Below are 27,147 nucleotides of genomic sequence, written 5' to 3'. Positions count from 1 at the left end.
TTTCTGCCAACGCCTCTCCCATGCATGATGGCGTAAGCATGACAAGAAAAAGGAAAATAAATGGCTGAAGAAGCCGCTCCCTCCACTCCACTCGCTTTGTTCTCGAGCCGGACTTAGGAGAACGCCATGTCGAATGCTTACGCCGCACTCTTTTCACGTCTTTCTTTCAATGTCCAAACTTTCTAACCAAAGGAAACATGCCAACCCAACAAGACAGGTCCCCACCCTGTTCTCTAGCGCCAAAACAAGTCTAATAAAGCACACGAGTCCGGATGTTCGAGGGCAGGTCCTCGAGGTCTTGGTACAGTGCCTTGAGCTCGCCCTCCTGGACGTCGGAAATATCTGTCATCAAGTAGGCAACCTGCGACATTCATTAGAACCGTCATGCAAAAAACAAAGAAAGAAAATTGTGTTTGGAGTCTCACCTCGCCCTTGGCATCGACAGTCTGCTTCTCGACGTTGTGGTCACCCAGGATGTCGTTGACCTTACGCAAGACACCGGGGATGTTCTTGTGAATGTAGCACACACGGACGTGGTTGGTCTCGTCAGTGGTGAGTGAGCGGAGGAGAAGTTCCGGCATGTTGACCGATTGGACCGTTGCGCCCTCGTTGACGTACTTGGTCAGGGCAGAGGCAACCTCAATACCAATGGCGCTCTGAGCCTCCTCAGTGCTACCACCAATGTGAGGAGTGAGGATGATGTTTTTCAGGGTGCGGAGCTCCTGGGCCCAGTTGTTCAGCTCAGCGTTGAAGTAGGGGCCGTTTCCAGCGGGCTCATTGGGGTAAACGTCGATTGCTGCACCAGCGACCTTGCCACTCCTCATGGCGTCGATGAGAGCAGGAATGTCTACAACACTGCCACGGCTGGCATTCAAAATGTAGCTGCCATTGCGCATCTTGGCAAAGTGCTCCGCGCGGATCATGTTCTTGGTCTCAGGAGATTCGGGGACGTGAAGAGTGACAAAGTCAGCGCCCTCGAGAAGCTCCTCCAAGCTGTTAACCTGGCGAGCGTTGCTGAGAGCCTATAATCGGGGTTAATTGCAAGCAGAAGCATTTTGAGGACAGACAACTCACCATGAGGTTGATCACGTCATAATAGATGACGGACATACCCATGGCCTCGGCCATGACCGACAGCTGGCTACCAATGTGTCCGTATCCTACAATACCAAGGGTCTTTCCTCTGACCTCCCAGCAGCTCGCAGAGACCTTGTTCCAGACACCGTTGTGCAGCTCCATGGAGCGGTCGCCGAGTTGCCTAGCCAGAGCAATTATCTCGGAGATGATAAGCTCAGCGACACTGCGCGAGTTGGAGAAGGGCGAGTTGAAGACAGCAATGCCATTCTTGGCGGCGTACTCGAGGTCGACCTGGTTGGTGCCGATGCAGAAGCAGCCGATGACGATGAGGTTCTTGGCCTCCTTGAGGACTCTCTCGCTGAGCTTGGTCTTGGAGCGGATACCGATGACGTGAACATCACTGTAGACTCTGTTAGCACCCGAGTCTCTTTGCTCCACAACCCTGTCTCACGCCAGCGCAAACTCGAGGCCGATGCCGGATGAGACAGGCGCAAAGCGGCCTCGTCACCCGTGACCGAGAGCGAAAGCCCAAAAAGTGTGCAGTCACGCCATGCCCAGAAAGTTTTGGGGAAAAAGACTTGTGACTCTTACCGAATCTTCTCAATGAGCTGATCCTCAGGCAGCGAGGACTTGTGGAACTCGACCTGGTAGCCCTGACCCTGCAGAATGTCGCGGCCAGTCTGGTTGACGTTTTCCAGCAAGAGGACCTTGATGTCCTGGGTGTTGAAGGGCTTCAACTGCTTGGCGTGCGAAGCAGAAACACTCTGGCGGGCAGAAAAGCTGCCGGTGGGCGAATGATATGCCGCATTCGGCGAGGCGGACAGGCTGAGGGTGTTGGAGACTGAGCGCGCGAGAGCGTCGCCAGCGCCGGCGATGTCAATGGCAGGAGTCATTCTGGCGGGATTCAAAGTGAGGCGAGAGAGTAGGGAGGACTGTTGGAGGAGCTGGCGTTAAAGAAAGACTGGCAAGACAGCGGACTCGGAGGTGCTTGGTTCTTTTGGATGACACACACCCCGCGGCGCCGAGTCGAAGCTCGAAAAATGTTCACATCCCACCCTGCCCCTCCGCGGCATGACGGACCCCCGCCAATCGACGCCCGCCGGGACCTGGCAGTCGAAACAAACAAAACCGACTTTACAGCGACGGCCCGACGTGCATCCATCACTTTCGACTCTGCAACTGGTCGGCAAGCTCGGCATCTTGGGTTCTTGATTTGGCGGGAGAGGCGACAAGTTACAACCGTTTCTCTAAGACTACAGCTTTGTCCGTGACGACCTCTACGCTCCCGCCCAAGATTAGAAGAAGTAGCCTGCATCCACCGCCGCTTGCTGCAAGCATGAACATGAAAGAGAAACTCGAATAAAAGGAAAATCACCCTGCCTCATAGCGCCCGGTCCTCCTGATGTGCATTGCAGTCTCAGCTCACCATTCTAGCGGGGACGAGTCGTAAAGCACGAAAAAAAAAAAAAAAAAATTCAATGGCGGCCCGAACGACCCACAGCTGCGCGCTGCTGGCTTGGCCATATCCCAAGGGACGTAGGTGATGATCGTGAAGCCGTATGCATGACACTCTGCTGCGAGGGAACGAGCCGAAACGTGGGTGATCGTATCGTAAGAGGGAGGGAGGGGGAGATGCCGTTTACATCTGATGCTGAGAAAGCGCCCTGCTGGGCTGGAGTGGTCGGAGAGTTTAATGTGACCGTGGCCACATTATTTGAAGTGTGCGCACAACGAGTTCACTCAGGCAGCACCCGTTTAACTCTGCTTGCACTCGGCAGCCTCTTGCTTGGGCTTCGAGCCATCACCCTGATGCTTGGTCAGTACCCCGGGAGATTGTGGACGTGAAGCGGTTGACGTACCTCCTCGTCCGACTCGTCATCGTCATCCCTGTCATCGCTGAGGTCGTCTTCCTCCTCATCGTCCTCATCCTCGAATTCGCCCTCGTCGTAGTCATCCACCTGTTCAAACTGGAGAGCCTCGCCGGTGAACCAGTCAATGGCGCGAGGAATGAGCTTCTCCTTAATGTCCTCGCCGAGCTGGTAGTCGAGCTCGAGGCGCTCCTCAATGTCCGACGAGACCTCGTCATCGTCTTCGCTAGGAGCCTTGGGTGGCGAAAAGAAGTTGAAGAAAGACTCGGTGGGAACCGTCTTCTTGACGACGCGGGTCTGCTTGGTGTCTGAAGCTCATGTTAGCCAGTGCCGTTCCAATCACCGTATTGATGACTCACTCTTGTTGCGCTGCTTCTTGCTCTCGACACGGACGGTGAGGTCCTTGCCCGGCAGCCAGTCAATCTTGTCACCCTCGGCGTGGTCGTAGATGAAGTCGCCCTCGTAGCCATTCTCCTCCTGGTAGTAGTACGTCTTTGTGATGGTCTTGTTGGTGAAGAATTCGTTCTCGGAAAACTCGAAGATGAGGCGGAAACCGGGCTTGTCGAGGTACTCCATGCGAATGTCGGTCAGGTGCTTGAGGGCCTGCTCGTCGCGGTCGGTAATCATCTCGGCCAACGAAATCTGGTTCTTCATGGCAGACAGCCAGAACTCGGGAATGCCCTTGACGGGCTCTGAGGGCTCCTTGGTCTCGGTGGCGGGCTTCTCGGCCTCTTCGTCCTCTTCTATTTCCGCCTCACCGGTCTTGACCTCATCCTCGGAGGGCTCCTCGGCGCCATTGACAATCTTGGCGCGCTTCTGGTACAGCGGAGTAAACTTGGCGAAGTACTTCTTCTCGAGCTGCAGGACCTCCTCCTGGAACTCGGCCTCGAGCTTGGAGTGCTGCTTCTGAACGCCCTTGAGGCCAGCGACGCGACGGCGGACGTCGGTAGGCAGAGACTCGATGTATCCGGACGAGCGACCGACGAGAGAACCGAGCTTGCCTTGGATCATGGAGACCAGAGCGGGATTTTGAGCAAAGGCGGACATGGCGGCGGCGCGGTCAACATCCTCTGGCGGGGCTCGCATTAGCTCGCGGCAGGGACGAGAAGGCAGCAGGACGACGGGCCCGACGGGGGCTGCAGACTCACCTTCCTTGATGCTCGCCACGCCGGGCTGCTGGGCGCGCGAGGAGATGGGGGCAGCATTTGCCGGCGTGTTTTGGGGGGTGCTGGCGAAGGCGAAGGTGTTAGCTAGGGTCGCGGTAGCCATTTTGGCAAAGAGTGAAAGAAAAAAAGAACAGAGATGGCGTACGGAGCGGTTGCCTTATCGGCGCGCTTGTTGCGAATGGGTTCGGACATTTTTTTTCGAGGTTGTGGATGGAATTTGCTGAGCGAGAGGGGGATGGGAGGGCGGTTGAGTGGTTGAGAGAATCTTGGACGACGTTGAGCGTGGACGGACTTTGGGGCAAGCAGAAATGTGAGAAAAGCGCTAGCGCCCGCAGTCTAGGCGACGCGCTGAGATGCCCTTGGGAGAGACGTGAACAATGCGCTCCGCCCAAAAAAAAAAAAAAAGAAAAAAGAAAAAAAAAAAGGAGCCCGGGTCGGATCAAGTACAGTACAAGTGGGTGGGGTCAGCCAAACAGGACAGGACGACGTATGTATGAATGCAATGGACGGTGGACGATGATGCGATGATGGATGCGTTTCGTTCGCTCGTCGGCCGACCGACCGTGGTGGTGGCTGTGGCTGGCTTTCGTTGTCTCTTGCTTGCTGCGTAGGTACCGTGTGTGCCACACTCACTCTCTGCTTCCCTACATATCTGGACAGGACAGAGCAGGCTGACAGCTGCGGGGCCGTTGCCTCCCCAATGTTACCCGTGCAGCTAGCTGCTGTCGCTTCGATGTGTACGTACATGTCTGTAGCACTGCCGTTCCCAATCCATCCATCCAACGTGGCCCTGCAGTGCACCGCTCTTCTTGTACTCCATCATTTGTCTACTGGGTATCAAACATGCACAAGGGCAAGCAAAGCCTTGATAATTTACAGATGCCCCATGGACCAGGCCCTCGCGACCAAAAAAAAATTCGCATCCGCCACCTGCCCTCGCCGCCCTTCTTCCCGCTGCTGTAACTCCGCCCCTTGACCTCTTCTCACTCCTCATGCCGCAGCCGGTTTGTCGCGTACGCGGCCACGCCTGCTGAGAGCGCCCCGATGAATAGACACACTGCAATTGCATTCGGCCCGTCTCGAGCATGGTGCTCGGACGGATGCGCCTCCTTGGACAGCTCTGGACTCTTTCCAGGCTCCAGCACAGAAAACACCACCCACGAAATAAACGTCCCGACAAACTGCGGCAGCGTCGTAAACAGGTTGAGGATGCCCAAGTAAACACCAGACATCTCTCCGCTCGACCCGTGCGCCCCACCTTTCGAACTCTCGCCGCCCGCCAGCTCCAGATCGCTGCCGGACACCCGTCGGTAGCCTGCGCCGCTCTTCTCCGACCCTGCCAGACGATTGATTTCTTCGCCCATGAGTGAAAACGGGGCCCAGCAAGCGATGGCCCACGATATCCCGTTGATCGCGACGATCGTGGTCGCATATCTGTACGATTTTGCCAACGGCGCCAGAATCATAGAGCAACTAAAGACGACGTGCGAGAGTGTCCAGGCCGCGGGCAGGCTTGGCTTCTTCTTTTCAAAGACCTCTACAACGCGCGCCAAGCCGGGCGGAGGGCGAGGCGTAAACTCGGGCTTCTCATCATCCGGCTTCCTCACAACCGCCGGTAGAACGACTGAGCCGACAAAAGTGATGGTCGAGAAGATGATCAGCGAGAGACTGCCCAATCGGCCGATCTCACCGAGCGCGTCCGCGGATTGCTGAGCACCTTTTGGCAGATCGTAGCGTTTATATATCTCGCCAACCCACGTCGACGAATAGAACATGAACGGGAAGTAGCCTTTGAACAAGTTAGCACTCGTCCTCCTGCTCCGCATCTGCATTTTACTTGCCGATCCAAGCCCAAAATTGCACAACACAGATGGCTGCAATTCTAGGAGGAAGATTGACCGTGGTTCTAATGAGTTGAGCAAACATGCCCAGTGCTCCAGTTCCGCCTACTTCCTTGCTAAGTTGAGTTAGCACTAGAAAGACGCGTGGCTGATGGAGAATTACCCCTCGTAGACTTTTTCACTGACTGCCCAGCACGTTATGCCCGTGCAAGTTAGCAGTGCAATTGTGGCAACGACAATGAGCTGTTTAAATTGAGTGTCACCCAACGTGGTGCCGAAGATTGCTCCGAGGTCGACAGCGCCACACCCGTGCCCAATCAGGGAGCCCACAGCGACCATGCGAGTGGCTACACAACAGTAAGCACTGGTCTCGGGTGAAGGTCTCAAAATCAACATACCCCATGCTGAGCCCAGCTGCTGTTTGGATGTCGGAAGCACGTCAACGATCAAGCCTCGACCCGAAGCTTGTACTATCGTATGCCAGGTTAGCCGGCAGGGTCTTAAGAGTCTCACTCAAGACGAAGATTTACCTGAATTGATGGCGAAGTCGATGGCATAAATGCATAGAACAGCTAGCGTGATGGTCACTTTCCGTTTCAGGTCTGGGCTGGCCACAAACAACGAGACGAGCTCCTCAGCCCAGCCCAAGATCAGTAGAAAAACGGACACTATAACGGCGCCACCAACCATGAACCTGCACCCATGTTAGACTCGATTCTGCGCGAGGCAAGCTGACCAGGCACTGAAAGCTCACGGGCGCCGGCGACCCCATTTCGACTGACTTTGGTCAGCCAGAACGCCAACGACAGGCTGCATGACAAGACCCGAGAGTGGGCCGGCAATCCAAACTAGGGACACCAGAGACTTGGACATGCCGAGCTGGAGGAGATATGGCGTGCAGTAGGACATTTCAACGCCCCAGGTGAACCTGCATTCGAGTTAGACTCGATTCTGCCTACGGCGAGACGAAGCAGAGAAGCTTACTGGACGCCGACTATCGAGGCCGTCAGGTAGGCCATTCTGATGGACTCTGACTGACCCTTGATTCCAGGTTGACCGGTCCATGCTGAGCTAGCCGGAGTCCGCGTTCCTACGCCAATGGCTCCAGTTGGCATGGTCGGGGGTCGGGGGTCGGGATTCGGGAGGCGGTGCTGGGGAGATGTACGGCTTGAGCAAGCAAGCACACAAGCTTATGGGGCTGGGTGGATTGAGGTGCTGAGGGGCTCTTTCTACAGGCGCGGCGAAGGCAATGTAACAATGAGGAGCTGGGGGGGATGGAGAACGAATTCGCGGTTGAGAATTTGTGCAAACAATGAGCAGCAGGAAGCGGGAGATGACTGGAGCTTGGCAAAGTCAACATCAGTTACGTCGCATTGATAGCTTGACAACCAGGGGTCACACGGGAGGCTGAAGGCCGCACTCTGTCCTTGGGCCTTTTCAAGCTCTCGATCCCCTTCCGCAAGCTCCGGCTTTGTGCGATGGCCACCGTCAGGCTCGTACTCGGCGCGTTTGAGATTCAACAGGGTCTTGGACAGGTGAAGACTCAAGTCAGATCAGGTCGCGGTGTTCGAGATACGGTAGCCCAGGTACCTTACCTCGAGCTGTCAAGGTGTGTGGCGTTGCAAGCCACAGCCACAGCCACAGCCACAGCCACAGCCGCACCGCACCGCCTCAGCTTCCTTCCTTCCATCCCGCTCTGTCAGTGTCAGCCCAGGGTCTTCGCACCCGACCCGACCCGACCCCGCAGCTCCTGTCCTTACCTCCGCAGCCGTCGCTCCCGTCCATCGCTCCGTATTCGGTGCCTTTGTCGTCTTCTTCTGCTGCTCCCCCAGTCGCCACCCTCGCCTTTTATCATTCTTTTTGTTCACCAACCCACACGACTGCGACACTTGCTCAGCCTGTGTCAAAAGAAATGACGCCTCCCTCAACGCTGTGCTGCTTGATGAGAGCTCCCAACCTGCTGTCCTCCTATCTGCCTGCATGAAGGAAACGTCGTTTCCAGCGTCCGGCATTGACGCCCCACAGCCATCCCAACCCCATACTCGCCAATCGGCGTTGCTCCATTTCGAGAATCCTCACACTTCAACCACGACCGCCAAGCCCAACAGTTTGAGCGTTATGGAGACGTCTTGTTGTTGAGTTGTCACTGTCTCGATCACGTCTGCCGCCACACGAGTCCAAAGGGCTTGAACGAGGGTCATGAGCCACGATGCTTGCGAGCTGACACCCAGCCTTTCCGTGGCTCCTGGCTCCTGGCTCAACACTCTCTAGCAAGAGCCAATTGCTTGTGGAGATAAAGCTCAAATGCCACCACGGTTGCTCCTGGCTCCAAACTTCGGTTCCAAGCGTCGTTTCTCCGGGCTTCGACGTCATACTCCGCTCCGGCGAAGCGGCCACCACAATCTGAAACCCACCCTTCCACTCCAGCAACCACTCAACCCCATCAAAAATCGCTTTCGATGCCATCGTCGCCTCCACGTCTCCGCAGCGGGTGCTAAACGCGGAAATGGGTCGAGCGTCCTTCTTCCCTCGGGCCCGGCCACCCGGTGCAAAACATAAAGCCTGCAACGCGCACCGCCCGCCCGGGCGCCCGGCAAACCTTCCTTCCACCACCGTGCCTTCTCGCTCCCCGCCCATTCCACCCACCCTCCCTCCCTCCGGTCACAGATCTTTTACCTCCAGCAGTCAATTCCTCGTGTTCCAGACTCTGTCACCTTCTCCGCATGCGCATCCACGCGTACAGTTGGGAGCAAAATTTTTAAGGTCCCGCTCCAAGTCACGTTCCAGGGTCCATCTTGCAAGCGTTGCGGAGGCGTGGCAGCGTTACAGACGAAGTTCATCAATCCACTACGATCAGGTCGACAACCGCGTCCACTGTTTCTCTGGCCGTTGAGCTGCTGGAGTCTTTTCGAGTTCCATGTCGCATTCACTCATGTTCGGCCAGGCTCACTCCACATCCGAACAATCGGTCTTGCATAGGGTGGGCGTTTTCCTAAGCTCTGTCAATCTCCTTTCATCATTGACTCGGAATTGCAAACTTTCTGGAGTCATGTTGTCTGTGTTTCTAAAGAATTCTTCAACGATCCAGCTAAGTAACGATTCATCTTGCGCACATTGCAAAGCCCACAGTGGGCGTAAAAAGAAAAAAGACTCCTTGTGGACAAAAGTTCGCCAAGCGCAGTTGTGATAGTAAATGACCGCTTTCCTGAAACACAGCTATGATGGTGGATGACGTCTCCCTATGCGCAGCTGCAATCGCCGACGACTGCTCTCTAGGGAACGTCTCGTTTCTTTCTGCGCCCACTGCGCGCCACTGAGGCTGAGTAGACTGATTACATGCATGCTACCGGGCGCACCAAAGTTCTAGCCCTTTGAATAATGACATGGTGTTCCTGTTTTCCACAGGTATTCAGCTCTATCAAGCCGCATTTATGGCACGAGCAAGGCTGAAACACTCTTGAACGGAATGTTTCCTTTGGCCGCAAGAGCAATGGCGCAGATGCAGAAGGATTGTTTCAGCAGTCGCATCTGCTTCTGAGCAATGATTGGTGCCAACGAGTTTATTGTGCTCTCTGGCGCAACTATTTGGTCTCGATTCTCCCCCCTTTCCATCCTAGTCGCAAAATTACCTCTCGGTTTTCTCGCTCTCATTTTCGGTCTCAAAGTCCGGTCTACCGCGTCAAGCGTGGTTTGGAAAAAAAAAAAAAAACAATGATACCCGGGATCAGTGATGAGATGATCTTCAACGAGAGCAAACACTTTGATACCAATCAGGGTAACCTCTTGGAACTCGAACCATCGCTGCTGTCATCTGGAAAAGTTGGATCATCACGCGTTGCTGAAATTGCTCCTGGAGAATTGCAAGATTGGGTGAGGTCGAAATGCCCAGTGTACGGGGTAAGTGACTGCAATCCATCCATGCAGCCAGATCCACTGAAGTGTCTCAGTCTTCAGCCAGCCCCTCCCAAAATGCCTCTGCACACTTTCGCTGTTTGTGCGTTATCCTTTTTTTTTTGAATGCAATCCCACGCGGGGATCATTGTTTCTTCGGAGATAGTCATGCAGAGACTCTTACCAATCTTCGAATCTCAACTCCCGGAAGCCATGGAAGAGCTCCAGGCATCTTTCACGCCCCAATTACAGAAATTTGGTCCGGAAATCGACGCCTGGATACTCCATTACGCCTGGGCCACGGACAGCTTTGTCAGGCTATTGCAGTCCTGGACAAAGCGGGTGGATTTTACCATGACGACTATGGGATTGTCCCCTATTCCGTGCCACAGGATCAACGCCACTGACGAATGCAAAAGTACTTTTCTACACTTTCAAATCGAGACGCCAAACAGAACGCGCGGATTGCGAGCGCAGCCAAACGTGACAGCTCATCGATGAAATCGCTAGCAGTGCTGAGCATCATCTTCGTCCCACCATCCTGCATTGCTGTGAGCAGATCTGGAAACACAACGCATGTTACCGAACTTGCTAATTCTACCACTAGACGATTGCGAGTATGCCCATGCTCTCCTGGTAGCCTGGCCAATTCTGGATCTTCTGGTCCTACACCGTCCCCATCACCGGCACCGTCATCATCTTCTGGATCTTCTACATGTTTTCCATCGACCAGCGCAACCGCGCTTCAGACGATCGCGTCGTCGGAAACACGCCCGCGCCTCGGAGTTTCGGGGAACTTCTGGGGCGCTCGACAAAAAGACTCACAAGCACCGACAATACCGAGCGCTGAAGGCCAGAAGGAGGAAGGCAACGGAGACGCGTCTGAGAAGAAGGAGAATGACCTGGAAAGCGCAAGTCCGGAAAAATACCCGGCGCCTGAGGGTCCTCCCACTGATCGCCCCTCTCTGAGGCAGATCTTGCATTTGCTCTGGCTCTACTTGTTCTGGCGATGAAGGTCTGGCATGAATTCTTCCTGGTGCTTTTGGGCTTGTAGATGGCTCGGGAGACCTTTACACACAGGACTGCTGCGAGTGGTGGCACTCTCGATCTGTTCAGACATGTACTAATCTAATCATGTGGAGTAGGCGCACACGCTGTCCACAGCGCTGTGCGGATCAAGTGCTGTATGGAGAGCCATCAGTGTCCAACGTGCTATACCGTGTCCTGAAAAGCTTTGGACGCAAGGACTCTACCAGCACTCCTATTTAAAATAGGTGGCTGCGGCCTGCGAATTCTGGGTAAACTTCCCTTTCGCAGCCGACTAACGGCTTCCTTCACAAAGAGCCCACATCACGCACCGCGGAAAAGAATAGGGAACCGTCACGGGAAGCATTCAAGACAATAATATTCAGAAAATTATCGGCGCAACAGACAAAAGGCCATCCGTTCCGCCCCATATGTCTCAATCCTTGGCCGGCACCGTATCGTTCTCATTCATCGGATGTCGCGCTTCTAGACCCTCGATGACCTCTTCAATCTGCTTCATGTTGGTGTCCTTCATGTGGTACCTTATGATGGGCAGCATGCACACGGGGCCCAGCGCCACAAGCTACTCGAAATCAGCCTCATTCGTTGTGTTTTTCTGGGCTGAAAAGGTGGGGGAACGCTTACAAACCAACTGGAGCCGAACATGAACTCTTTGCTGTAGCCTTGGAGGTCGAACGTGTAGGCTATGATTTGACAGAGCGCGTTTAGCAGGCGGTACATGGCGCAGTATACCGACAGCTGTATCTCAGTCAGCCACGTGATGCGATGATTCGGATCAGGGGGGTTTCGAAAAAGAGGGGGTTTCTTTACCTCTGACGTCTCATTTGACAGTGCTCCCATGAACCAGAAGGCATAGCAGTTGAATGTAGCGTCGCTAAAACCATACATGGTAAACAGAAAGCACCACCAGCCGTAGTTGTGGTCGAAGACATCCCTCCGATTGGCTTCAGGCAATCCGTAGACGGTGTTATCCATGGCCCAATAGCCGCCGAGCCAGACAGCGTTGAACGACAGGAAAACGTACAGCAGGCCCCAGAAGGCGCGCCAGCGGCGCTTGCAGGGCAGCTTGTCGGTGAAGATGTTCAAGATCCACGCCGCCGGGATCTGGATGACGCCGGAGCAAAAGGTGTTGAGGGCGCGGCCGCGGACGGTGAAGACTGGCGCGTTGAAGCAGTTGTTTTGGTAGATGACGTAGTAGTTGACCGCGAAGAAGTAGGGCCAGGCGTAGGCGATCCACTTGTGGTCCATGAAGACGTGGTAGCTTGACTTCACCTCCTCCACGAACGTCTTTTGTTTTCCGAGGAGCACGCGAGACCCGTCCTCGCGCACCATTTTTTGCCAGGGGTAGAGCGCCAGTCCGAGAGCAGAGCCGATGAGCATCAGGATCATGAAGCCGATGTATGTGCCGTCTGTTACGGTGCTTTTGTTGTTGTCGCCCGTGTTCCAGTTTTGTCCGACGGGGATTGCGGCGCCAGTTGTCAAAGTTAGTGGGAATATAGTTTGTCTTGGGGTGGGAGAAGCGCTCACCTATCACGACACCGAATTGAAAGATTGACCAGAATATAGAGACGTACATGCCCTTTTTCTCTTCGGACGCAAACGCGGTGATTGCTGTGCCTTCGGCTACCCACAAGAACGCCGCACTGTGCTCTCAGTCAGTCAACGCCCTACAAGTGCCCAAAATGTGTCAAGTACCTGAGACCGCACCAACTTGCGCCGAACACCACAAAAGGTACATTTCCGGTGCGATTGTAGCACCAAAGAGAAGCCGCGTACTACTCTGGTCAGTGTACTTCTTAATTTTTTTTAATTTTTTTCTGCATTGACCTACCGCCGCATAACCTATTCCGCCGAAGCACAGCGTCTTGCGCAGACCAAAATAATTCAGACAGGCCGGCGCGATTAGGTTGAAGACCGTGAAGACGGTGTATAGCGAGATATTGGCTATGTCGCTTAGCCAAGCAGTTTGTTGCCCAGCGCCACCTATGAGGAGTCATTTTTTGAAAAGGAGTTTTCAAGAAGGAAGGAATTTGACGACTTACCTAGGAATGTGATCACATTGTACATGCCCACCGTAAGAAATAAAACGCAACCAAGCATGACAGCTTGGATTCGAGGATGACTGTAAGCCCATACGGTGACGCCGCAAATGACGCGCGATTTGGGGAGCTACCAGTCATGTTGTGTTAGCCGCGCCAACTCTCAGCAAAAACTGATCGTAGAATTACCTCTACAGCTCCTTTCACATAACGCGTCTGGTCCTGTGTGAGCTCGGCCTGCTTTCCCCCGGGCGTCACAGCATACGTGACGTCAGAATTTTGCTTTTCCGAGTCCATTGTTGGTGAGGCTCAGAGACTAGGGAAGATTTTCCAATGACGACGAACAAGCGAGACATGCGCTTCGGCCGCCAATATCTGGCATTCCATTGCCAAAATAAATAACGGATTTTGATGTGCCGTGGTTGCTGTCGCAAGACCTTCGGAGAACATGGCTTATCATTGGTCTGCAAGCTTAAGCTTCTCAAGAGCCTGTTTAGGAAACCGAGCTTGGTTGCCGGAATCGGCAAGAGAGCGGGGTCTTTCCGTGAGTAGGAGCTCATTGGGCAAGCCGAACTTGTGATATGAGCAAATGTGTGGTCCTCTTCAGCGTCTCACAGCGATGATCATTGCAGGTCGAGCAGCTGTGGTGTACAGAGTCGAGGTTCAAACTGATTGCGTGAGCCTAGACTTGAGACAAGCAGACCTGATAGACGAGTGAGCTAGACAGGAAGCGCCAGATGAAAGTGGTTGCATGGCACTGACAATGGGAGATGAGCGATTTGGAAAAGACTGAGTGGGAGTGCGGGGTCGACCAACTGCCATCTTGAGAACACCACAGCTCCATCGCATCTTCCACTCAACAATACACACAACATGAAGACGTCTCCAACTCCTGGCCCTCGGACAAACTCTCTTGCTTTCGCCAAAACTGATTGCTTTTCCTGCGCCGCCATTGGCCGGCGTTGCGACCGGCTAAGGCCACTGTGTCACGCCTGTCTGCAGAATGGGACAGCGTGCCGAGGGTTTCCAACGACTTTGTCATGGCAGCACAAACGCAGCAATATCACGCGAGGCCCGACAAAGAACGCGAAGAAGAGCGATGTTCCAAGCAAGCAGGACGCGTCGCCAATTTCCATTTCACGAAGGAACGCCTCAGCGCAGTCCTTCAAGTTCGTGACCGCGCGCCCTTGGAAACAACAAAGGAAAAGCTCGGCCGCAAAATCACCTCCTGAAAGAGACTCTTGCTCGCAGTCACCAGGGAGCGTGGAGATGCGGTCAGACAATTCACCCGTCGATGTTGAGTCCGATGCTACCGCTGGTTCGCCTTCTGCCACCAAGCCGCAAGATGATGCGCCATTGCAGACACAGAGTAGGCAGATTCCAGCCTCTCTTATTGCATGCCTCACTGACTACGCTCAATAGATGCTCTATTAACGTTCATGGTCACTGAAGGTCAACACCAGCCTCTTGATACTGTGCACGTGCCAGAAACTTCCACATCCATCTTTTCTCTCCTCGATCATGACAGCAATCTGTCAAATCAATGCCTACCTGACCTTGATGCATTCACCTGGGACCAAATCCCGACCACTTTTGGAACCCTCCCCGAACTGGAAGATAGTGTTGAAAGCCCCTTGTTCAATCCACAACCTCCTCCTGTATTTCCCAACTCTATTCCCATCCCCTCATCTTCTGCGGCACCTCTTTGCAAAAAGCTCTTCTATCCGGAAAAGGTCTCAGAGCTTTTGAATTTGTGTGAGACTCCCCAGGGTAGCTCTATCTTCGCGGCTTTTCCTAATTGATGTCTGAATTGCAGACGACAGAGAATTTTGTTCGCTTCCCTTGACGTACGACATTGCAGCAAATCCTTTTCGCGTCGGCCAAAACACGTCAAGCGGCTCCAAACTTCTCCTCAACGCTATTCTGGCCGTTTCTTCATATCACTTGAGTCGCATGGAGCCTACTTGGCAGGATGACGCGCACAGCTATAAGGAGTCCACTGACAGGTTGTTGCAAGAAAATTTTGCCGAAGAATCAGATGTTCAGCTCAAGTCAAGCCTGCTCGATGCAATACTTGCGGTATTTACGCTCGAGGTAAGCTGCATGCTACCGCGGAGCCCACGATGCTGATTTAATTTCCTTGTTCCAGTCTGCGCAGTCCGCCTTTGGTTTCTGGCCAGACCGTTTAAAGAAGGCGCTCAAGATACTTAATCGCATGGGCATCGAAAGTCTGCGTAGTTCATCTCGGCTTCGCTCGCAGACCGCGATGCTTTTATGGTGAGCCAATGACGGTAGGAAATGACTTTGCGCTTACCAATTAGGTGGGACTCCACAATCGCCTTGATATCACGACGAGGTCACATTTTCCCCTCTGCATATCTGTCACTGCTTGCGGAATACGATAAACGCGACGAATGGAGCTTTTTCCAGGTCTCCGGATGCTCCCTAGAGCTGGTCCTTTGTTTGAGCAAACTTGGCCACCTGGCCGTGGAAAAGGAGATTGCAAGCATGATGAATTGGGTACGATTTGAAGAGAAACCCATCGATGAAATCGAATCGACTCTGGAGAAAATTGAATTCCAAGAGTTTGATTCAGCCTCAAACTCGGAGGAGGACGTACAACAAGAGCGCGACAACCTGCATTGCACCGAAGCATGGCGAAATGCCCTCCTTCTCTATTCCTGCAGAGTCTTTAGATGGGATCGCCAGTCGAAGCCTCCTGCGAAACTTGCTCGCTACGCCAGAATCGTACTGGATCACACCAAGTCGTGCCGGAGGACATCGACAGTGCAAAAGCAATTACTTCTGCCGGTGTTCCTGGCCGGAGTCGAGCTCTCAGACAGTGAGGCGCGAGGCTTTTGCCATGAGTATTGCCAATGGTGGAGCCAGAAGTGTCGGTACGAAATGTTCTCGACAGTCAGCTACTTGCTGCATGAATTTTGGGAGGAAAAGGACAAGTCCGGAGGCGACCCGAATCTGTGGTGGGGCTCCATGATTGATCGCAAAACCAGTGGCACCCTGACCAACCAGTTTCTCTTTGGTTAGCACGCAGGCAACAAACGCGCTTCATCATGTCGACATGCATTTTCGCCTTTTTGATAAAACAATGGCCTTAACGAACCGAGCCAATCGCACGCCAGCTTCGACTTCCTAAATAGGCAACCGAGTTGGCAGGATATATGCCGGCCATACCACAGCTCTTGCGCCCCTCTATAAGTGCCCAACCTTGACGAAAGCTCGCTCCTGGCTGGAAAATCTTACCTTATCAAAGCAAAAATGGCTGCCCTCGGATTGGCCCACGGCGCGCCCACCAGCTATCATCCATCCAAGATGAACGGCGTTACGAGTAATGGTCACGCGAATGGAATCGACAAAGGGAGCCTTCCCAAAGTTCGCGTCTTGCCCAACACTGCATCTGTCGACGAGGTTGTCGATGCGTTGAAAGTCGCCGGCGGCGTGGTTATCAAGAACGCTGTTGCCCATGAAGACCTCGATGTCATTGAGAGTAAGTTACTCTTTGTCAACTCCATTCCAGAATACTAAACTGGCTGAAGAGGATCTCCGGCCGCTCCTGGAGAAAGATGCGCCTTGGGACGGCGAATTCTTCCCCAAACAGACCCGTCGATGTTATGGACTCATCCCCAATTCCAGGACGTGTGCCGAAAAGGTCGTCATGCATCCCCTCTACCAGGCTACTTGCGACAAATTCCTGACAACCAAAAACTGGTTCTGGAGCGGCCACAAGAAGACGTACGCCACCAGTCGGCCGCAGATCATGAACTCTGTCTGCTTTTCAATCAACCCGGGCGCTCATGAGCAGCCTCTCCACAGAGATGATTGGTGCTACCACGTGGTGAACAAGAAAATTGACCAGTACCCCGAGGACCTCCAGCGCGACACGGGTCTCGGCTGGTTTGTAGCAGCCAAAGATGCCACGCGAGAGAATGGTTGCACCCGCTTCATTCCAGGAAGCCACCTTTGGGAGCATGAGCGCGAGCCAGATGACAGCCTGGTCGCGTACGCGGAATTGAAGAAGGGCGATGGCTTCATGATGTTCGCAAGCTGCTATCATGGTTCGTTTGATCCCCAATCCCTTCTCTGGTCACTCGAAAAAGGGGCTAATGCTAGGCCAGGTGGCGGCGCAAACAAAACGTTGGATCAAGAGCGTCTCCTTTTCAGCTGCTTCATGACACGGGGTTGGCTGCGCCAGGAGGAAAACCACTATCTCAACATGAGCTTGGATACGGCCAGGTCTCTGCCCCTCGAGCTTCAGAAAATTGCTGGCTATGACTTGAGCGAGCCGTTCTTGGGCTGGGTCAATTCGACCAACCCGCGTGTTGTTCTGGACCCGACTATCGAGGCAAGTTTAGAAAACCTTCACCCCGCAACTTGTTCGATCTAACTCTTTGTGCGTTCAGGGCGGGAAGGACATGGTGAAGAACGAGGATGATGAGAAGAACAAGGAGTAGAGGTGCTCAGCGATTTCTTGTTCACGAATTTCCCAAGCCATGGAATAATGGAAAGGCGTATGTTTCCTTGTCAACCAGTAGACTTCTTTCAGCCAAATTGCCGCCGCAGACGCAAATGACCCAATTGACCTTCGGTGCAAAAGGCTCCGTGCCGTTGTGAAGCTTGACCGTCCAGAACACGACTCCACGTGACACAACCCAATATATAAAGTTGCGGGGAAAGCAAGCCCCCTCTCACGCTCAACAACGACGTGCATTCGAATGAACGACCGACTCATGGAGCTTCCTTGTCCAAATCTCGCGGCTATTCTTATCAGCAGCGGGGCAGCAGCAACAGAAGACATGCATCGTCCGTCGGTCCAGCACGCACGGATGCTAGATAACAGAATTGCCTTGATAGGCAAGAAAGGTGGGACGTCTTTGTCCGTTGCGGCATTGGATATCTTGGTGGCGGAGCGGCTGCTGTTGGAGATGATCATAGTAATTGAATGAAAGGAAGCCCGGGTGAAGATACAGCACACGGAGCAATCACTTGAATATCAGACGTTGCAAAGCCAGCCAGCCACCCAGCCAGCCACCGCAAACATGGCCAAAGCATCAGCGCCCACAGCAAACAAGCGCATCATGAACGCCGTGAAGCAAGACGCGCCCGAAATCATCGGCTACGTCGAGCCATGGATAGCGTCGCCAGGCGACACTGTCGACGTCAAGGTACGAACGCCCGACACATGTGTCATCCAAAACTCACTCGACGCCCGCGAACCTGACACAATCTCTCCCAATGCGCACAGGTCTCCAGCACCGTCCGGCACTACCAGTACCAGCTCGTGCGGCTGATTCAGGGGCTCGACCACCCCAAGGCAGCGCCGCTGCGCAAAGAAGTCATCACCGACGTACCCGTTGGGGCGTGTGAGCAGGGCCGGCCGCAGCGCGCGCAGCCGGGGTCGTATGCCGTGGTCGAATCGTGGGGAGGCGAGTTCGTCGTTTCTGCCGGCGGTGGTTTGACTGCGAAGGTGTTTGTCCAGCCGTGGTTGCCGCGTGCTGGACATCCGCAGACGCTGCTGTCGACGCTGGATGTGGAGAAGAAGACCGGTGTCGAGGTCTTGATCCAAGAGAATGGCTGTCTGGCGTTGTATGTCGGGACGGGACGGGATGTTGAAGTTGTGCAACCGAGTGTCGAGTTGCGACGGTGGCGGTGGGCAGAGGTCAGCGTTGATGTTAGGGGGAAAGACGTCGAATTGAGCGTCAGACATCTCAATCGGCTGCTGGAGAAGGCACCCGGTCCAGCGCGAGTTCAGAAGAAGCTGAAAGTTGACGCGGTTCTTCATTCAGCTGGCTCCCCTCTTCTCCTCGGCGCTGGATTCGTTGGCATCAGTCCTGACGCGAAATCTTCAGGCCCGAGCAACTTCTTAAACGGCCGCTTGGACTCTCCAATGTTACTGGCAAGCAAAGATTCTGGAGAAAGCAAGACGCTAGTTCACTTCGACTTCTCCGTCGACATACCCACGGACAACATCAACGACGTCTCCGGCAACGCACGGCACGGTCGGCTGGTGAATGCTCCCAGCCGCGCAGTCAAAGGACATGACTGGGACGGCTCAGAGCCAGATTGGACCAAGGCAAAGTTTGGCTACGGAGCCATCCATTTTCACGAAGACGACCTAGACGACGCGGCATGGGAGACAGACTTCCAACTGACGATCCCTTCCGGCGCGCTCTCAGGGGCTTACGCCGTGGAAGCGTGGGATCCAGTAAACCCCAAGCTCCGCGATTCCATCACGTTTTTCGTGCGGCCAGGCCGTCTCAGCAAAAGTCCAGGGGCCCAGAAAAAGACGCGAGGCAGCCTGCCCGACGTGGCCATTGTGCTGAGCACCTTTACATATTTAGCGTATGCGAACGAACACATGTACGACGAGGCGAAGCGGACCTTTATGGAAGTGCCAGGTGGTGCCACCATCTCCGAGAGCGAAGACTTCTACCGCATGGTGCGCCGCAGCGACCTCGGCCTGTCCATGTATGATGAGCACCGCGATGGCTCGGGCAGCGTCTTCTCCAGCTCCAAGCGCCCGATCTTGAATGTACGCCCGGGGTACGTTATGTGGGCGTTCAACCGGCCGCGCGAATTCAGCGCCGATTTGCTGGCAATTGGATTCCTTGAAGAGAAACTTGGCCGGGGCAACTATGATGTAGTCACTGATCATGACTTGCATCTTAGCGGCGTGGAAGCCTTGTCGGGATACAAGTGTGTTCTGACCGGGTGCCATCCCGAGTACCCATCGCTGGAGTCCTTGAATGCATACTCTGCGTATGCTCGCGAAGGCGGGAGCATCATGTTCCTGGGCGGCAACGGGTTCTACGTGAGTCGTCGGACAGCAAATGGAAGAGTACTCCAGCTGACTCTGAACGCAGTGGGTATCGGTAACTGACCCAAAGCGGCCGCACCGTCTCGAGGTCCGCCGTGGCGACCAAGGATGTCGTTCGTTTGGCCTGCCCGCAGGCGAGACAATCCACTCGCTCAATGGCCAGCAAGGCGCTTTGTGGCGCTCGCGTGGACGGCCCGCGCAGTCACTCTTTGGCGTCGGCAGTGCCGCGTGTGGTACAGGTCCGGGCGTCCCCTACGCACCCACTGCCGCGGCGCTCAAACCGGAATTCTCCTGGCTGTGGCACAAGATACCGCCCCACGACCGCAGCCTCATTGGCGTCGAGGGCTTTGGCGGGGGCGCCAGCGGAGACGAGATCGATCGGCTCGATTTTGACCTTGGAACGCCCTCCAATGCGGTGCTGCTCGCTTCCAGTTTGCGGCATAGCGACAAGTTTGGCCTGTTCAATGAAGAGTCAATGTTTCCAATGGTGGGCACTCTGGGTCCAGAGTGCGACAGAGTGAGGAGTGACATGGTATTTTATGAAACGGCGGCCGGAGGCTACGTTTTCAGCGTTGGAAGCATCAACTGGTACTCCAGTCTGGCGTATGATGGCTATCGCAATAATTGCGCTCAATTGACGGAGAATGTATTGAGAAGGTTTTTGGCTTCTGGAGGACGGAAGAGGGGCTCCCGATTATGAAAGGAGACGCACATGGATTTGTCAGTTCGTATCGTGCTCTCTGGCAACAGATAGTGATGGTACGCATGCTTTGAACCATCTTCTGTGATATACTGTCGAAGATGGCAGGATGCGCAAAACATGTCTCTTTGTCACTTAGTGCTTTTCTTGAGCAATCCATCAATGACCTTGTTATTCAGCTTGTATAGCATGCTCGTAGTAGCGCTGCACCGGAAAAGCGTCAAAGAATCCGCCATGAGGCTGCCGAGGGATAGCCAGTGAACGTGCGAATCCAAATCCGCCACTGCCAGACCGAAGGCCTAGCTAGACCACAAAACCACATCCCCTTCCGAATACAAAAACTCGCTCGGGCACCTGCCCTTTCTTGGACACTCGGCTCCGTAAAACGACCATCGTCCCGTTTGCATAGCCGATGGAAATTCCAACCGGCGCTTCCATTTGACACTCGGGTGGCGGTATAACAGAACTCCTATGAACATTCAGACGTTCGACGCGAAAGAATGGGCGGGCATCACCTGGCTGAGTTGGCTTGTCGCTTGTGTTTGCATTTCGTCGTAGTGTGTATAGCGCAGCAACATTCGATGTCGAACCAGTTGGAGGTTGGATCAATTGTACATTGCAGCTGGTCATTGCGGCGTCTTGGATCAAGATGCACGCAACAGCTCTGCCAAGGCACTCCAGTCTCGATTGTCTTGGTAGAAATGGTGATCGGATAAACTACAGCAACGCCCAAACGACAGAGTCGTGTTGACAACCAGCACAGGGACATGCCAGAATCAGCGGCAGATTGGCTCGTGGTTGATTTCCAGTCTGACGATCACAGACGGAAAGCTGCAATGTCTTGTTTGTTTGGGCGTTGTGAGATGACACAAATGTTTGGAGAAAGACAGGGCTTTCCCAAGTGTATTCGTAGGAGGGGTTCTCGATACAATGTTGCCTCTAAATTCAGGGCGTGGTTGATGTGCCTGGGGTCCAACTAACCTGTTCGATATGCCACTGCAGCCAAGGGCGGTACTCCTGAGGGAGAAAAGTACATGCACCTGCCACTACGTGCTGAGGCAAACCTTTCATGAACCAATGGTGCTCGGGGGGTGATGTCATGAGGACTCCGAGAAAGGCGAATATGAGGAGGGCGAGTGGTTGTTTTTGTTGGATGCAGAGGATAAAGTCGTTTGATGTGCGATATATCCAGGCAAAGATGGACGACATGTATGGGTTCTCCTTCTTTTCTTCTTGGTCACCCCAAACGGCAACATAAGACTGATTCAGGCGTGTGGACTCCTCCAAACAAGTCTCACTTTTGGGGTCGTTGGCGTCTAGTATTATACGGCGAAGATCTTTCATATGTCGTCTCCAATCAGTGGGAGGTGGCGCCGCAGGGCTTCCGTAGTCACGTACTCCTCTATAATTGAACATGATTGCCAACTCTCCAGATGAGAGTGTGTGGCAGACTAGCCCGATGAATCAGTTGACTCCTCGAAAAAGCGGCAGCCATTCGGCGCTTCCATGGTCGCCGAACAAGAGGTGTTCGCCAGGTCTAGGGTCTTTGGACATGGCGTAAATGGCAATGACGGATACGGAGAGATAGAGGGCCACACAACTATCGTTGTTCAGGTGAGGAAGCAGTGCAGTGACTTGTCTAACGCCAACAGTTTAGTGGCGTTCGGCATGCAAAAATTAGTGCTCTCTTCAGGCTTGCCGAGCATGAGCGAGGGCCAATGCCGAGTAGCCTAGAGCAAGATGGAGGAGGAATGGGTGGGAGAACCCAATCTTGGGCACTAGGCTCGTCCAGAAATGGCTCAGTGGTTGAGATCCGAATACGTTGCCGTGGCCATGTAGGGAGAAATGATGCATCAAGTCAAGATCGACTAACCCGTCTTCAGATGTTTCCAATGAAGTCGGAGAAGGGGCATTGCTCGTCAATCCAGGTGTAGCACCAACGTTGGATTGAGGTGTTGGCTGGGGTGTCGGGGCAGCAAGAGCGGGCGAGGGATTGTGAATCTTTCGCGGCCTACCCCTTTTTCTCTTGAAGGGCTCATCCGTTGAAGGAGCAGGTGGATCTGTCATCTGCCCCAGGATGCCTGTAACATAGTCGCAGCGCAAGTCATGTTTGGAGCAATTGATGCATTCGGGTTTCGTTTCATCGCACTACAACAATCAGTACGAGTTCTACAGCGAGGTGTTGTAGCCAAGGCATTGAAGAAGACATGTGATTGATTCTCGCGCGGAGGCCTGGCAGCCCGCTTAAAGCGGCGTGTTTCTCCGTTGGAAGAGCATAGAGCTTGGGGAAGAGAGAAATGAAGCAAGGAATACCTTTATCCGCCGCGTCTTGCAGTTTCCACAACCTGTTCTTGATTTCCGGTGAAACCTCCTAGACAAAAGTTTCTTGGAGACGCTGTCTTGGCAGTCATTCTGGTCAGACATGGCAGAGGGCGAATCATTGTTGGATCCGTGGTCCCATGGCTCCATGACGTGAGCCAGGCTTTATAAAGTGGGTGAGAAAAAGCGGTTGCGAGGGGACGATAAGCGGCAGCCTGGCGCGCCGGAAACGACGTTCTTCGGGAAAAGGCCGGATGCACAAGCAACCAATCGACTGAAGTGTGGCTGAGTTGAACGCCTACGGAAAAGGACAGCACAGCCCGCGGGAACCGGATCCTTGAAGTAGAAGTGTGAATGTGCCAACCTTTCTCTGAACTCCAGATTTTCCCCGTGTCTAGCCCATTCTTCGTTATTCGTTACTCCTTCTTCAGCTCTGGTCCCCAGAATTCTTCCGCTTGTTGCTGACTCTGCTCACGTTCCAGCTTTCTTCTCTTGGCTGCGTTTTCATCAACCTGCCCTTCTAATGCACCGCCTCGTTTCTGCGCCGCATGCAGGCCAATGAGATCGGCCTTCTCAGGATCACTGCACGCGTCCCTCTTCCGAGCAACGCGTCCGATCTCTTCTTTTGACTCTTCCACATGGCCTGCTTCGAGCATCTCGGCGCAGGCCCGAACTGTAGCTACGACCTTGTGCTTCAAGTCAAAGATTGCGGGGTTCGCTGCGCCGTTTGCCAATGGAAACTTGGTGTCAATGTAGAAAAGAGCAAGTGGTTCGTCGGCAAGTAAGAGAGCTGCGAGCCAGATTTGAGAAGGCGTGTAGAAAAAGTGGACGTCAGTGAACGTGGCAACGGTTTTGAGCGTCTCTCGCGCGGTTCCCCACGCTGTCTTGACTCTGCCCAACAGCGACGCCTCGTCTCCATCGGTGGGAGCGCCATTGGGTTCCGATGGGAGCCGCATCATGTCCGCTTGGATTTCTTGGGCGGATTTGGAGGTTCCTGGGAGCAACGCCGCTTGGCCCTTGGCCAGGTCCATGAGCTCCAAATTGGCGCCGTCCAAGCCACGGTGCGGATGCCGCACCTCCAGTGTAAATCTGAGAGCCTGTATTATCAAGTATTCCGGGGCAAGAATGTCCTCAGCGGTCTTGTTGGGCAGCTTGGACGCGAATGTGGCCGACGAGATGAAGTTGACTTCAGTCTTCGTGGCGAGGAAGAGGCAGGATGGCATGATTTTCTTAGGATCGTATACCATGGCCGAGTTGAAGAGGTAGAAGCGCTTCACATATTGTATTGCGGCAGCCTAGAAATCGAGCTTGTTAGCCTGCGCAAGTAGTCGAGTCTCGAGTCTGGTATGACGTACGATGACCCTGCTGGGAAACTTGAGAAAATTGCCAAGCTCTATGCACTTTTTGCAGTACATGACGACCAGCTTCAGTTCCTCCTCAGGAGTGAGAGGATCGAGCCTGTCTGCTCCGTCGGCGCCATTGCGGTCACCGCTTCCATCAGCTGCCTTGGTGTCACGGAAGCGCTTGATGTTAGCCTTGACGCGCTCGGCGGCGGCAGCGTTTGTCGACTGTCGAAGGGATTGGAGCTTCTCGGGGGTGAATGACCACAGGCGGTACTGGGTTGAGGAGCGGTAGATTTCGTCTTCGGAAAGATGCATGGCAACCGAAGCGGTGGATTGAGCAGGGTGAGAGGTACAGCGGATCGCGGTCCAGGTCCAGGTCAAGGTTGCGGTCCCGTCGGGTCCATAATTTAGGTTCCGACCGTTCCTTGTCCTCAGCCTTGGCCAGCGCTCCACTTTTACCCCACGGCTTGGCTAGACAAGCTTCTTGTCGCCAACGCAAGGCATGGCTTTTTTTTCTTCAACACCATGCGAATCGACACTGAACCCGCATACACGCGTCAGAAGGCCATCAAAATTCACAACTCAAAGACTGAGGCTTTGTACCATTTCGATCCAGCGAACCAGGCCAATACTAATGCTAGCTACATATATGTACCTTACCCGCCACCATCATCCATGACCTTGCCTCCCGCCGCCTCACCGCCTGCAGAGCCAGCCACGGCTATGCTGACGGGTCCTCATCCTGGAAGCTGATGTCTTGAGCTTGTCCGAGTGTGGTCAGCGGCGGCGGCTGCCAGTATCGTGCGGGGGATTGCCAAGCCAGAGTACAAGACACCAATGTCCATTCTCCAGCCAGATAAAAAGTGCAGCTCGTCGGCCTGTGTCCAATTTCTGTGATCCGGTACTCCTCTCGTTCCCCTCATTTCTGTCCAATATGACGACCGCCTCGCACAGCTACACCCAAGATCCTGAAAAGTCCCCTCAGCATGGGGAGCACATTGAAAAAATCAACTCTTCGGCAGAAATTGACCAAGAGCTCGACAAGCGGATAACGCGCAAATTCGACCATCATATTGTCCCCTGGCTATTCGTCTTGTGGCTCCTCGCCTTCATTGACCGAAGCAACATTGGCAATGCAAGAATTGATGGCCTCACCGAAGACCTCAGCCTCGACTCGGACAAGTTCAACATTGCACTAGCCATCTTTTATGTACCCTATGTCTGCTACGATGTACCAAGCAACCTCGTGCTGAATTACTTCAAGGCTGGCTACTACTTGCCCTTCCTTGTCGGTGCATGGGGTCTCATTTGCACATGCACTGGCTTCGTCACATCATACGCCGGGCTCCTGGTCGCCAGATTCTTCCTCGGATTGGCTGAAGCAGGGATTCTTGGAGGAATGATCATTTACCTCGCCATGTTCTACAGACGTCACCAGCTATTGTACCGCATTGGTCTCTTCTACTGTGCCGCTCCCCTTAGCGGCGCTTTTGGTGGTCTACTGGCCACTGGTCTTGCAAGAATCCACACACCAGGCTACAACGGATGGCCATTTATCTTCTTTGTCGAGGTGAGTCCAGCCCGGGAACACCCATCCCTCCAATTGGTGTCATGGACTCAACTAACTGCAAAAGGGTGCAATCACGGTCGTGGTCGCCTGTGTCACCGTCTTCTTCCTGCCACACACTCCAAGTGACGCCAAATTCTTGACGGAAGAGGAACGCGATGCCGCAATCGCGCGCATGCGCCTCGACGCGCACGGAGCAACGCATACAGGAGACGTCGAGTCCGAGACCTTCAGTTGGTTCTGGGTCAGACGTGCCATTTTGAACTGGCAGACCATCTTTCTCTCACTCAACTTCTTCGCCATCATCACCCCCATCTACTCCTTTTCTCTCTTCCTCCCCACCATCATCAAGACACTGGGCTACACCTCAGTCAAGGCGCAGCTCTTCACCGTCCCTCCCAACATTGGCGGCTTCTTCAGCGTGCTCCTCGTCGGACACTACTCCGACAAGCTCAAAGTGCGCGGGCCCTTTATGATTGGCCTGGCCCTCCTTGCCATCGTTGGCTACATCATGCAGATTGCCAGCGAGAAGCCACTGACCCGGTACGGCGGCACCTTCTTCGTCGCGGCTGGAGTGTTCCCCTGCAGCCCGCTGGTCATGGGCTGGCTTGCAAACAACCTGGCACCGCATTTCGTGCGGGCCACGGGCACCGGGTTCCAAATCATGATTGCCAACATGGCGGCCTTCATCGCCACATTCACCTACCTGCAGAAAGACGCGTAAGTGCCCTCCACCATCCCCTTCGAACACCAACCTGATTGATCACTTGATAAACAGACCCCGCTACACCGCCGGCCACGCCATCAACATCGGCGTCCTCTGCATGTCGCTCGTCCTCAGCACGGTAAACATCATCTACTGCAACATCGAAAACAGAAAGCGCGCGCGTGGCGCCCGCGACTACCGCTTGCAAGAGGGCGACGAGGGCTTGCTTGGCTACCGCCACCCGTCGTTCAAGTACACCATTTAGGCGTTGCGTTCACCATTGGGCCTTTGCAAATCCATGGAGTCTAAGGCTCATCCGGTCAATCTATGTACCTAGCTTAGCGTTGCATGGAAGCATGATGGAGCATAGGAGCTTTTTTTTTTTCTTTTTTTTTTTTTTCCCGTTGATGTGTGTATGTGCCCTTTTGCTGGGTTTACTTGCCGCTCAGATGACATAGCGACTGGACTGCGGATGATGTGGGTAGAAAGAGGAATGTCATGTGCCGGTGTGCTGCTACTCGAGCTTGTAAAGTCTTCTTGTGTTCGCAATCGATCAGTGATGACCTCCCTGCACAGTGGGCGCAGAAATGGATGAGATATCCTCCAGGAAGCGTTCGTTGGCTATTATAGCCGCGCCTAGGGAGCAGTCGTCCGCCATCACAGCTGCGTCTAAGGAGCGGTCGTACGCAGCGATGGCTACGCCTAGGGGGCAGAGATCCACCATTATATCTGCGCTTGGCGAGCCGTCATC

General features: G+C 54.1%; 12 protein-coding genes across 12 annotated transcripts; 5 read left to right on the top strand and 7 right to left on the bottom strand.

Annotated features, from left to right (window-relative positions):
- Positions 1-22: 22 nt before the first annotated feature.
- IWZ02DRAFT_274898 (D-3-phosphoglycerate dehydrogenase 2) lies at positions 23-2,111 on the bottom strand. The gene is made up of 4 exons (XM_066763547.1): positions 1,669-2,111; positions 1,075-1,477; positions 426-1,022; positions 23-361 (listed from the first exon to the last, which is right to left on the bottom strand). Exons 1-4 carry the CDS (start codon positions 1,968-1,970, stop codon positions 251-253), a joined length of 1,413 nt encoding a protein of 470 aa, XP_066622336.1. The 5' UTR covers positions 1,971-2,111; the 3' UTR covers positions 23-250.
- A 721-nt stretch (positions 2,112-2,832) lies between these two features.
- Positions 2,833-4,214, bottom strand: IWZ02DRAFT_490867 (putative nucleosome assembly protein Nap1; the record flags this gene model as incomplete). The annotated part of the gene is made up of 4 exons (XM_066769697.1): positions 2,833-2,883; positions 2,937-3,253; positions 3,305-4,015; positions 4,094-4,214. The coding sequence occupies 4 exons, from the start codon at positions 4,212-4,214 to the stop codon at positions 2,833-2,835; spliced, it is 1,200 nt and encodes a 399-aa protein (XP_066622335.1).
- An 880-nt stretch (positions 4,215-5,094) lies between these two features.
- IWZ02DRAFT_469825 (sucrose transporter) lies at positions 5,095-7,067 on the bottom strand (the record flags this gene model as incomplete). The annotated part of the gene is made up of 7 exons (XM_066768752.1): positions 5,095-5,900; positions 5,953-6,068; positions 6,116-6,299; positions 6,351-6,422; positions 6,483-6,646; positions 6,707-6,880; positions 6,937-7,067. The coding sequence occupies 7 exons, from the start codon at positions 7,065-7,067 to the stop codon at positions 5,095-5,097; spliced, it is 1,647 nt and encodes a 548-aa protein (XP_066622334.1).
- Positions 7,068-9,370: 2,303 nt separating this feature from the next.
- Positions 9,371-10,519, top strand: IWZ02DRAFT_275412 (uncharacterized protein). The gene is made up of 4 exons (XM_066763556.1): positions 9,371-9,849; positions 9,900-10,214; positions 10,263-10,394; positions 10,451-10,519. Exons 1-4 carry the CDS (start codon positions 9,664-9,666, stop codon positions 10,481-10,483), a joined length of 666 nt encoding a protein of 221 aa, XP_066622333.1. The 5' UTR covers positions 9,371-9,663; the 3' UTR covers positions 10,484-10,519.
- A 559-nt stretch (positions 10,520-11,078) lies between these two features.
- On the bottom strand, positions 11,079-13,226 carry IWZ02DRAFT_519778 (uncharacterized protein; the record flags this gene model as incomplete). The annotated part of the gene is made up of 8 exons (XM_066770747.1): positions 11,079-11,452; positions 11,515-11,628; positions 11,701-12,394; positions 12,465-12,533; positions 12,586-12,665; positions 12,722-12,873; positions 12,933-13,059; positions 13,119-13,226. The coding sequence occupies 8 exons, from the start codon at positions 13,224-13,226 to the stop codon at positions 11,306-11,308; spliced, it is 1,491 nt and encodes a 496-aa protein (XP_066622332.1). The 3' UTR covers positions 11,079-11,305.
- A 420-nt stretch (positions 13,227-13,646) lies between these two features.
- Positions 13,647-16,090, top strand: IWZ02DRAFT_275350 (fungal-specific transcription factor domain-containing protein). Its single transcript, XM_066763553.1, has 5 exons — positions 13,647-14,298; positions 14,352-14,684; positions 14,746-15,023; positions 15,079-15,206; positions 15,251-16,090. The coding sequence occupies exons 1-5, from the start codon at positions 13,803-13,805 to the stop codon at positions 15,972-15,974; spliced, it is 1,959 nt and encodes a 652-aa protein (XP_066622331.1). The 5' UTR covers positions 13,647-13,802; the 3' UTR covers positions 15,975-16,090.
- On the top strand, positions 16,091-17,337 carry IWZ02DRAFT_275351 (phytanoyl-dioxygenase family protein). The gene is made up of 3 exons (XM_066763554.1): positions 16,091-16,434; positions 16,484-17,002; positions 17,063-17,337. The coding sequence occupies exons 1-3, from the start codon at positions 16,206-16,208 to the stop codon at positions 17,329-17,331; spliced, it is 1,017 nt and encodes a 338-aa protein (XP_066622330.1). The 5' UTR covers positions 16,091-16,205; the 3' UTR covers positions 17,332-17,337.
- A 685-nt stretch (positions 17,338-18,022) lies between these two features.
- On the top strand, positions 18,023-20,602 carry IWZ02DRAFT_420265 (uncharacterized protein; the record flags this gene model as incomplete). Its single annotated transcript, XM_066765829.1, has 3 exons — positions 18,023-18,109; positions 18,190-19,755; positions 19,808-20,602. 3 exons carry the CDS (start codon positions 18,023-18,025, stop codon positions 20,459-20,461), a joined length of 2,307 nt encoding a protein of 768 aa, XP_066622329.1. The 3' UTR covers positions 20,462-20,602.
- A 646-nt stretch (positions 20,603-21,248) lies between these two features.
- Positions 21,249-22,013, bottom strand: IWZ02DRAFT_275388 (uncharacterized protein). The gene has a single exon (XM_066763555.1). It carries the CDS (start codon positions 21,875-21,877, stop codon positions 21,407-21,409), a length of 471 nt encoding a protein of 156 aa, XP_066622328.1. The 5' UTR covers positions 21,878-22,013; the 3' UTR covers positions 21,249-21,406.
- IWZ02DRAFT_274959 (uncharacterized protein) lies at positions 21,941-23,063 on the bottom strand. Its single transcript, XM_066763550.1, has 2 exons — positions 22,775-23,063; positions 21,941-22,609 (listed from the first exon to the last, which is right to left on the bottom strand). Exons 1-2 carry the CDS (start codon positions 22,928-22,930, stop codon positions 22,151-22,153), a joined length of 615 nt encoding a protein of 204 aa, XP_066622327.1. The 5' UTR covers positions 22,931-23,063; the 3' UTR covers positions 21,941-22,150.
- IWZ02DRAFT_274958 (cyclin-like protein) lies at positions 23,064-24,535 on the bottom strand. The gene is made up of 2 exons (XM_066763549.1): positions 24,136-24,535; positions 23,064-24,075 (listed from the first exon to the last, which is right to left on the bottom strand). The coding sequence occupies exons 1-2, from the start codon at positions 24,436-24,438 to the stop codon at positions 23,197-23,199; spliced, it is 1,182 nt and encodes a 393-aa protein (XP_066622326.1). The 5' UTR covers positions 24,439-24,535; the 3' UTR covers positions 23,064-23,196.
- Positions 24,536-24,967: 432 nt separating this feature from the next.
- On the top strand, positions 24,968-26,935 carry IWZ02DRAFT_275183 (major facilitator superfamily domain-containing protein). Its single transcript, XM_066763551.1, has 3 exons — positions 24,968-25,693; positions 25,758-26,410; positions 26,469-26,935. Exons 1-3 carry the CDS (start codon positions 25,058-25,060, stop codon positions 26,659-26,661), a joined length of 1,482 nt encoding a protein of 493 aa, XP_066622325.1. The 5' UTR covers positions 24,968-25,057; the 3' UTR covers positions 26,662-26,935.
- Positions 26,936-27,147: the final 212 nt, after the last annotated feature.

Source organism: Phyllosticta citriasiana, assembly GCF_038021145.1.
Source record: "Phyllosticta citriasiana strain CBS 120426 chromosome Unknown IWZ02scaffold_7, whole genome shotgun sequence".
Lineage (NCBI taxonomy): Eukaryota > Fungi > Ascomycota > Dothideomycetes > Botryosphaeriales > Phyllostictaceae > Phyllosticta > Phyllosticta citriasiana.
The sequence above is the reverse complement of the archived record's forward strand: the minus strand, read 5'-3'. Positions and strand labels throughout refer to the sequence as shown.